The sequence below is a fragment of the Triplophysa dalaica genome, chromosome 13 (genome assembly GCF_015846415.1).
Source record: "Triplophysa dalaica isolate WHDGS20190420 chromosome 13, ASM1584641v1, whole genome shotgun sequence".
NCBI lineage: Eukaryota > Metazoa > Chordata > Actinopteri > Cypriniformes > Nemacheilidae > Triplophysa > Triplophysa dalaica.
In genome coordinates, this window is record NC_079554.1 from 15,893,313 (window position 1) to 15,903,412 (window position 10,100).

At 38.2% G+C, this 10,100-nt stretch overlaps 2 protein-coding genes across 2 annotated transcripts; one reads left to right on the forward strand and one right to left on the reverse strand.

The window, feature by feature from the left end:
- The first annotated feature begins 117 nt into the window (after window positions 1-117).
- Window positions 118-3,122, forward strand: kcnf1a (potassium voltage-gated channel, subfamily F, member 1a). Its single transcript, XM_056763645.1, has 2 exons — window positions 118-642; window positions 947-3,122. Exons 1-2 carry the CDS (start codon window positions 548-550, stop codon window positions 2,439-2,441), a joined length of 1,590 nt encoding a protein of 529 aa, XP_056619623.1. The 5' UTR covers window positions 118-547; the 3' UTR covers window positions 2,442-3,122.
- A 4,962-nt stretch (window positions 3,123-8,084) lies between these two features.
- LOC130433916 (phospholipase A2 inhibitor-like) lies at window positions 8,085-9,928 on the reverse strand. Its single transcript, XM_056763715.1, has 2 exons — window positions 9,532-9,928; window positions 8,085-9,467 (listed from the first exon to the last, which is right to left on the reverse strand). The coding sequence occupies exons 1-2, from the start codon at window positions 9,866-9,868 to the stop codon at window positions 8,779-8,781; spliced, it is 1,026 nt and encodes a 341-aa protein (XP_056619693.1). The 5' UTR covers window positions 9,869-9,928; the 3' UTR covers window positions 8,085-8,778.
- Between the last annotated feature and the right edge of the window lie 172 nt (window positions 9,929-10,100).

Sequence of the window (10,100 nt, forward strand, 5' to 3'; positions counted from 1 at the left end):
AATAACAATTATTTATATGTAAAAATCAGTAAGTAAAATCACAAGTTAAATCAGTCAATGGACTGTCAATTGCAAAAGTGTTACTGAACATTTGCTGCATTGCAGTTCCATTTCCTAACACTAGAGGGAGATATTTTAAAAATAATTTGAAGGCGCTGTTTGTGCTTCCACCATTGGAGCCTACTTTTGACAAAGCGACAGATTACATTAAAATGTTTATTAGTTTTGAGTTATATATTAGTGTTATATATTATTATTTAATAGAGTTGGACAAATGACAAGTTTATCGAATTAACATCTGATGCATACACTGAAATATATGAGTTTTATGGTTGAAAAAGTTGTATGTAAAAAAAAGGCCGGTATTTTTATGTGTACTTTCGATTATACCCGTCAATAAGACTGTATGTGTTGTTTTATGACTGCATAAAATATAGCCTGTTCTAAAAACATAAATTATCACACCCCTCCCATCACTCCTCGCTGTCCCTCACACGCAACACACACACACACACTTGCATTAGTTCTGCACCCCCTCACCCGTTTTATGTCTCGATCTTTCGAGGCTTCTGTCCACACGGCAAACGGACATTATGCAGCTGAACTGAGAAGACTTTATTCACAGGTTGTGTCCAAACATACGTAAGTTTTAAAGGAATTGACTTAATTATGATGCTAAACTCTATAATGCCATATGAACTCATTTTAAATGCAAGCTGTGTAGTCTATGTGTACGAACATGTTATTAGAGCTTTATATTGCTTTGTATGCTGTTTCTTTTATTGTTTGCAATGCTTTAAGGCCTATATGCGCATCGAAAATAATTTAATCTATAACCATAAACATGCAAAATCGCCTAAATCATTTTAGAAAAGCTGTCTATAATTACTAGTTTTTACAGTTTTTCTCCCGTTCTCACTTTCATAAACTCTGGATGGTGCTCCAGAACCAAAATGAGGGAGTTACCGAGGGTGCGTTATGCCGACTGTTACAGTTCAGAGGCGAGTGAAGAGACGGTGATCGCGGTAAATATTGGAGGGGTCAAGCACGTTCTCTGCGGAGACATGCTGAACCGATATCCCGAGACGCGCTTGGGGCAGCTGGCAAACAGAGCCGCGGACTGCCTGGAAGATCTCTCTGCGCTCTGTGATGACTACGACTCATCAAAGCGAGAGCTTTACTTTGACAGAGATCCGGAGGCGTTCAGGTGCATCATGGAGCTTTATTACTGCGGAAAGATTCATATGAAAAGAGGAATCTGCCCTATGTGTTTCATGAGAGAGATGGACTTCTGGGGAATCGATGCGGAGTATCTGGACGACTGTTGTACAAGTAGTTTAAACGATGTGGAAACTGAACTTGCAGAAATTGCGGAGAAGGTAAAGACCATACTGGACGATCTGGAGGGAGATGCTACGGCGAATAGAGTCCAGAAGTGCCAAGTGTTCATGTGGAAGCTCATGGAGAAACCAGAGTCATCTTTGGCCGCTCGCGTAATCGCCATCGTGTCTTTTGTCTTCATCTTGCTTTCATCTGTAGTCATGTGCGTGGGCACCATCCCGGAGCTGCAGGTGAAGAATGCAGATGGACACTTAGTGGAACACCCGACCCTCGAGTGCATCGAGACGGCATGCATTATTTGGTTCACCGTGGAATACGTCCTGCGTTTCATCTCCTCTTCTAACAAGGTGCGCTTCACGTTTTCCTTCATGAATATAGTGGACTTTCTGGCCATCATGCCTTTCTACGTGGTGTTGATTCTTACGCATCTGGGCACTGCCATGATGGAGCTGGCCAACGTGCAGCAAGCAGTCCAAGCGTTGCGCATCATGCGCATTGCGCGCATCTTCAAACTGGCGCGCCACTCCTCAGGTATCCAAACTCTAACTTACGCGCTTAAGAGCAGCTTGAAAGAGCTGGGTCTGCTGCTCATGTACATGGGCGTGGGGATTTTTCTGTTTTCCGCGCTGGGGTACACGTTGGAGCAAAGCCACCCGGAGACCATGTTCACCAGCATCCCCCAGTCTTTTTGGTGGGCCATCATTACTATGACCACTGTGGGTTATGGAGACATATACCCAAAAACCACGCTGGGCAGGTGTAACGCCGCTGTCAGCTTTTTATGTGGCGTGATAGCGATTGCGTTGCCAATCCACCCGATAATCAACAACTTTGTCATTTTCTACAGCAAACAGCGCGTGCTGGAAACCGCTGCCAAACACGAGATTGAACTCATGGCATTACGCTCAAAGGAGGAAGAGCAAGGGTCCCCGGATCATGGTAAAATTGCAGCACAGAGGACACGGGCATCGGGTGGCAACAGCTCAGGGTGGGACAGTGCTGCTGTGAATGCGTCACATAGTGACACGTATATACCGTTACTTGGCGATACAGCTACGGGATCCAAACGGCAGCCTGTGCACAAATGCAAGAACAGCTGAGTGATTTGCTCTTAATATTGTCATGTTTGTGAAACATAACTAATCAATATGGACAGTTCACTGGGAAACAAGTTAAGCTTGGTCACTAATGTGTAAACGTAATTATCATTATAGGATATAATCAGTTTATATTTTATTGATCTTTGGGGGAATAAGTCTAGAGAGCATTAACCAAAACTTTGATGGAGCTTTTAAAATTTTAAACCCAGAAGGATTTGTGTTTCTGTATAATCACATTTGGTTTGTTTCTGTAGCTCACTTGGTAGAGCATTGCATAGAGTGCAAATATTGTGGGTACAATTCCAGGGAACACACGCACCTATATAGTAAATGCATAATGAATTTTTTTGCCAAATGCATAAATAAACTTTTGTGTGCTTTCACACAGAATTAGTTGTAATGTGCATAGTTAAAATGTCATTAAATGAGATATTTCTTTAAACAAAACTAACAACGTCTAATCTTTAAGTTAAAAAAGTGATCAAATATTTATTAAGAACTAGTGGGGTCTGAAGAAGTCTTACAGTAATGCAAAAAATATCATTCAGATCACCTTGCCCAAAAGGAAGCCATGTAGAATAAAAATGGTTGGGTTTATGCCATTTTAATTTTGTATTTTATTTACATTTGTTCTAATTTTTAAGTAATGACATTAGTTCAAAACTTTAAAACAAAGTGAAAGCCAACAAACAATATATATTAACTGTTTACAGTAGGCCTACATTGTTAAATTGAATGTACATAATAAAATATGCCATTTCCAGTTTAAAATCTTGTAACAACTATTGCCGTGAACAACCACTTCATCTGTAAATATTAAAACGATCCCCTCCAATCACATCCAGTTCAAATAGAGGCCTGCTTGAATAATCTGTACTTTTTTTCTCTAAAATCTAAATGTTTTAAACCAATCTGTTTAATAAACAATGGTGTATGATTGAATGATGTGTGACTAGAAGATTTAAACATCCCTGCGGTGCTTTGAGTGTCCTTCAGGGTGTGGGCCACTCTGCACCATTTGTTGGATCATGAAAGACATGTATGTGTGTGTGTGTGTGTGTGTGTGTTTGTGTGGGTGTTATTCTTTCTTTGGCCTAGTGAATTATAGTGTTCTGACTGTGCCCACAAGAAAGGTAGGGCGAGATTATCTGTGAAGGTCTGTGGATTGCTGGACACTGAGATATGGTTTAGATGGCACGTGGGTGGACAAAGGAGATGGCACAGCTAATAGCCAGTAATCACTGGCCCCAGCCGCTCAGCCTAATCGGCACCACACGCAAACACCCGATGCCTAAAATGTTCTCTCCAAACACACACATAACCATCTAGAATATAAATAAACGCAGCGAAATGCTCCTCTGTAATGCTCACACAGACCCTGCTAGTACTTATCATTTCGAGACCATTTGGTGTCTCATTAAGCTGATGAAATGCCCAGCTCGTACAAGTAGAAGCCGGAGATGGAGCACATGTTCCATACAGCTGACTGACTGGCCAAGATCCATCTCAATGCCCCATGGATCAGTTTTGGGTTACAGATTCAGCATTGTAACCAGAGCACATCGCCTGCTTGCCCTCCACACAAGGGTTATGTCTAAGCCCACTGTTTGTCATCTTCTAAAAATATGGGGGACCATGTTTCCCCTCAACCCTTACACAAAACTATTTCAATTTGTTTGTAAGGATATTATGCATGACTTATAGAAAGGTTGTGAAAGTGTGATCGAGCATTTGTTCAAAAAGACACAAACAGGTGTTAGGTAATCATTATTCGTAGTTAAAGTGAGGTCATCTCACAATGTGAACAAACTGAAATTGAATGAAAATCTAAATATAATTACACACCTGTAGGTCAATGAACTGGGAGACAAATGCAGCTGCTGTCACTTAAACCGACTCGCTCAGAGTGATTTCCTCCGCCTTCGTGCACAGCAAAACCAAAGAAAAAAAACTTTCAAGGAGAGAAAGGTCTTTTGCACAAGTAAAGATTGTGATTGTTGAAAGTACTTTAAAAGCCCCCCACACCGTTATGCTGCAGGAATAAAGCAGTTTCTTCACAAAAGAAAATGACTCAAGGGCTCTTAGAGTAGCTGAGTGACGTTACGACTGCTATTAAAACTGGAGGAAAATAATCATAGTTATTAAAACTGACCTTTACAGAAGATGGAGTGAAAGAATAAGAACACTATGTTCTTCTTTGAAGAAACAAAAGTAATAAGAAAAAACACTGTTCATAACTTGGCAAAATTTAATTTAAATAATAAATTACAAAGTTGATCTTTTTAGTCCTTTATTTAATGTTTGCTGATACTTAATAATAATGTTAAAGTCTCAAAATGGCAAATGTAAAAATGACATAAGCAGAAAACTCATTTAATATTAAGTTTGACCTTATGAGGTTGACAGGTCAACATTTTGAGAAGATTAAGCAATTTATTGGCCATTTACACTTAAATTTTGATTTGAATTTTTGAATACAATAAAATTGTGTTCACACGTCATTTAAACTTACTATTTTTACCAGTTGTGAATTGCTGTAACTTATTTTGAGCTGAAATAATGTAAAAACAAATCGTCGCTGTCCTTCCGAAACCTCATACTTTCAAACTCTCCCCCTTTTAAATAATGAAATACTGTGTCACTTCAAAGTTGACAAGCACTTTCTTATACTTTTCGTTGGCTAGATATTTCCTAAACCCAGTGCAAACACTAAGCTGACTAATAATAATAATTTCTGGCAAAAATGAAAATCACTTAATACGGATAGTCTTCAGAAGGACAGCAAATAGTAAGCCGAATTGACTAATACTGCAAGGCAGCCAAAAAAAAACTGTAAATTAGTAAGTTGAAATGTAAACCCAATATAACTTTACTTAAAATTTATAGCAGTAAAAAATATGTTAAATTGGGGAAAATCATTTCTGGAGTTCCGGCCCCTTTTAAGTATCTGTGGACAGTCAACTTTGAATAGATTACAAAGATCAGATGCCTCATATTATTTAAACGCATTCCCTGGCCAAACCATTCATTTGACATTGAAATAAGCATTCAAATCATACCCAGACGAGAGTGGTTTACCTCTGACTGACCTAAAAAAGTCAAGCGTTGCCTATAGTGGGAAGATGGCTCGGTGCCACAACAGTAAAATCATGCAGTGTCCGATTAAGCTTGTCTGCCACCTTTTATGATAAGTGTGGATACAAAGAATGCAAAGGAGAAAGAGAATGCTTAACGTTCTGTTGACAGAAGAAACCAGGTAATAAATAAATGATGTTACTAAGATGGAATGGGTAGCTGTCAGTTGCGCCTGAGTGCTTGACTACATGAGAAATGCGACTCAGGGAGTCATTCTTCACAAACTCATGTCATCTCAGATACTGTCTGGGAATCTTAATCCAGTGGGACTCACTTTACATTAAAGGAAGTGACAGTCATAGTGCCCTCACAACAAGGTCATCCTTAAAACAGCAGAGATTCTAATACCCGCTCTTAAATCTTATGACGGCACACTCTAAACACAACATTTCAAGACTTCTAAGGGAGCCAACGCAGTGCCCTTCAGTCAGACGAGCTAGTCTCACAAAACATATTTTTATAGCAGGTATATTTTACATTTCTTGCAGACAGCTCATTAAGGATATTGGCCATGAGTGAAAGAACGAGTACGGTGCAGAACAAAGCCAGTACTTTGTATAATTAATTACCAGAAGAAAACAAAATTATGCGCACATTTCTCTCAGGATATATTGGCAATATTCAGAGCACAAAGCAGTTTTTGGCAAGGAGTTTCAAGACCACAATACACAGCTAGAATTATTGTGACCCTTTTAAGCATCATTTCACCTTTTCTCAAATGGATATATTTAGGAGAAATTGACTTGAAAATGCATTTAAATGAGATAAATATAGAATATGTTTATTAAATGGATCAACTTTTAATTCAATATTAGAACTTATATACTGTTTATGTATACAGTATACATCTTGCCAATTGCTTTAAGTATTATTGTTTTTAATGTCAAGGGTGAACAACCTTGAAAATTACTTTAAACCAGTATATTAAAAACGAAAAAGGTATTTATGTGCATTTTAAAAGACCAGTCAGTTACATTTAGAGGCATCTTGTGGTGAGATTAAAAATTGCAATCGCTCACTCTATTCCTTTCCTCTCACTTTTGCAGCACTATAGTGGCTCTCGCAGGACTTAGATGTCGTCACATTTTCGCTTCTTTGCCAAAGGAAACAATGTACTTAAAAAATGCACTCAGTAGAGCAGTTTGTCCGTTTGGGGCTACTGTAATAACAACATGGCGAATTCCATGCAAGGGGACCCGCAGTGTATCTATGTAGATAGAAATCGCTCATTCTAAGGTAATAGAAACATAATGCTTCATTAAGTCTTTATAAACCTCTGAAGACAGTTATGTACTGCATATTATACTGAACTTCTGTCAAAAGATCTTCTTAAAAATTGCACACTGGTCCTTTAAGGCATCAAACTTTTGACATCATAAAAAAACAGAATTAGAATTCTAAGAACTTTTCCCCTGGTTCTTTCTTAAATTTGTTTTTTTTGTTTTTTTGAACATTCTGTAAAAACTCCCCAAACTGCTGTCAGTTTGAATCATAAAGCAGCCTACTTGTTATGAATCTATTCCCTTGAGTAACCAAAATGGCTATTTATGTTTGTGTGTTAAATCTACGCACATCAGAGACTCAAAAAACTTGACTAGCTTGATCTAAAAATAGTTCAGACAGAATTGTCTCAAACACATACATCTCTGGTATAAACTCATTTTAAGGACTTGATATAAAACATTTCCAGTGAACTTTGAGGGTATTCAAGGTCAGAGAGTATTTTATGAAGGGTGTGTGTTGTTTTTAAAGTTCTAAAAGGGTTTTTGCTTGCTGTAAAAGCGCATGAGATTTGTGGTCCTGAAGCCTCTGCACTGTTAAGGACAGTTAAGTGTGTGTAGTAGTCTGCATCTCAATGGGAACATAAAAAGCATTACGTTCAATTAAACAATCACCTTGAAATCCTCAGAGGGTGAGGCTAAATCAGGTCACCAGAATGTTGATGCTCTCTCCATCAACCTTCTTCACTAACTTAACCAGTTTACATTTACATTTTTATGCATTTGGCATTTTATCCAAATCGACTTACATTGCTTTATCCTATACATTTTACATAGGTATTTGCAATACCCTGGGATCGAACCCACAACCTTGCATTGTTAACGCAATGCTCTTACCACTGAGCTAAAGGAAAGTTACATTTCTTTGGTCCACCAGTTCACATTGACCAGCACATCAGTCCAGTTTGGACTAGAATGGGCCATTCTGGTCTGTGTTGGTGGAACACAAACCTTTTAAACCAGTTTTTTTTGGAGAATTTTTAAAATTCATAACATTCAAACCATGTCAGGCATTTGGCAGACGCTTTTATCCAAAGCGACTTACATACGCTATCCTATACATTTTACATAGGTATTTGCAATCCCCTGGGATCGAACCCACACGCAATGCTCCTACCACTGAGCTATTAATTTTCTCTTCAATTGCAATTGTTTTGAAGTCTATTTAAATTTTAGGTTTTCATTTTCCAGCTTAAATAGATACATTTTGAGTGCTTTTACAAGGATGCATTGGAAAGAAAAAGCTATATAAATTTAATTCTGGAAGCCCTTGGGATGATTATATACATTTATGAATATAAAATTAGGTTTAATTCCTGGAATACAAATGTATCTCTTAAATTGAATCATGTATAGAATCACAACAAATGAAAGCATGATTTTTCTTGTGAATACAGTATCATGAGTATCAAGACAAGTGTGAAATCAGTGTGTGTTTTTCTTATAAATTTATAAACCCTTTATAAATTGTGATGTATTTCTTGAATTTTCATCAGAGAGTTTTATCATTATAGGTATTTGGAGCTGTTGTATAAAATCACCAGTAATACTTTTTTTTCTACATTCAATATATTATTTTGTACTTACGTACATATATGCACTTTTAAAAAACTTTCGTTCAATGACGTCAATATGCCGTCATTAGACTGCCCTCTGCTGGCAAAAATCGGAAACGTTTCTGGTCTGCCAATGCAATGCAATACACTACTGAACAAAATCTTAAAACCGGAGGAAACATTACAAGTATTCGCATTTCTCGCAGGTGGATCGTAATCAGATTACAAATACTGCTTCAAAATGCAAAAACAAGAAACAGGAGAGCAAGAGACAAAAAAACAGAGAGTAGGCAATTTATTAAAAACTAACAGGCTGTTCGTCAGCTGAACAAACGTTTTAAGATTTTGTTCAGGAGTGAATGTAGGCTAGTGTTTTATAACGCCCGTTTCTTTGTAATTCACTGAAGCCTTGATTCCAAGATCCTTCTCATCAATTTCAGTGATGTTTCTACCCTTCATGCGTTCAGGTGATTGACAAGTGACCTCATCAAAATGATAAAGTCTATTCTTACGAAGCCAATGCCATAGATATGCCAAACCAGAGTCGCAGTGCCAGGGATTACCAGAAAGTGCCACATACAAACGTCTATCCAACACACCTGGAGTCACACTTTTCATGCAGTTTTTACTTAAGTCAAGAAAAACTAGCTGTATCTGCTCATGAAGGAGTCCTGAAGGCAGGTTTTCCAAATGGTTGCTACCCAAAAACAACTGGTGAAGGTTTGGATTACCACTGAAGGCTGAGGCATCCAAAGACTTGAGTTTGTTGTTCTCTAGGTAAAGAGCTTCGAGTTTGGATAATGAGTTTAGAGCTCCAGGAGACAGATCCTCCAGCTGGTTGCTTTTTAAATCCAAGCTTTCAAGATTGCGAAGTCTTTCGAGGAACGCCACGGGTATCTGGGTGAACCTGTTAGAAGATAAATCCAACCTCTGGAGAGAGCTGTTTACAGGAATGCAATCTGCATTCACCTCGGAGAGCAGGTTATTTGTGAGGGTGAGCTCCACAAGAGGAGAGTGATGAAACACCCGTGCCGGTAAAGTTGTTAGATTGTTCCCTATAGATTGGAAAAGATTAGACTTTAAAACTACATTCAAATATTTGTAAAGTTTAAGCAGTACCTGTAAGGTCTAACACGTGAAGATTTGAGAGGCCCTTCAGCAGGTCCGCAGGTAATACGTCCAGTTGGTTTCTGAGCAAATGGAGTGCGCTTAGATGAGGAAATCGCTTGAGGTCATCCAGCACCATGGAGTTTATTTCGCTATATTCTACATTTAAGTTTGTAGTATTACTTGGAAAAGACTTACTAGGTAACTGTGTGAAACTGGCATAAAGGCAAGTGACTCTGACCTCGTCGGATCCCTGGACAGATCTGCATCGTCCTGGGTGCAAAACACTGTTTTGTGCACGAGTAAAGCAGATGAGAAGCACATATGGTACAACATAAAACCTGTCCATGGCTGTTTTAAGTTTTTTAAGGAGAACACTTGCTAAAAAGTCTCCCAACTTTTTTATAGACCCAAATCAAATATTACCACGGTCAACATGTAAACAAGGATTTCACAACGGTTTCAAGCTGTTGAGAAACATCAGACTTTTACTAATCAATTCTTGTGAATCATTCACAGCTCTTTCTTTTTTTGTGGACATGCTAATAAATTATAAATACATTTATATTTTTTATTGAATC

What these genes read in the sequence shown, in the direction of transcription:
- kcnf1a (XM_056763645.1), top strand. Translation starts at nt 548, where the DNA reads ATGTCTCGATCTTTCGAGGCTTCTGTCCACACGGCAAACGGACATTAT. An exon ending in CAGGTTGTGTCCAAACATAC is followed by an intron (nt 643 to 946) that starts GTAAGTTTTAAA and finishes ATGGTGCTCCAG; the next exon opens with AACCAAAATGAGGGAGTTAC.
- LOC130433916 (XM_056763715.1), bottom strand. Translation starts at nt 9,868, where the DNA reads ATGGACAGGTTTTATGTTGTACCATATGTGCTTCTCATCTGCTTTACT. An exon ending in TCACGTGTTAGACCTTACAG is followed by an intron (nt 9,468 to 9,531) that starts GTACTGCTTAAA and finishes TCCAATCTATAG; the next exon opens with GGAACAATCTAACAACTTTA.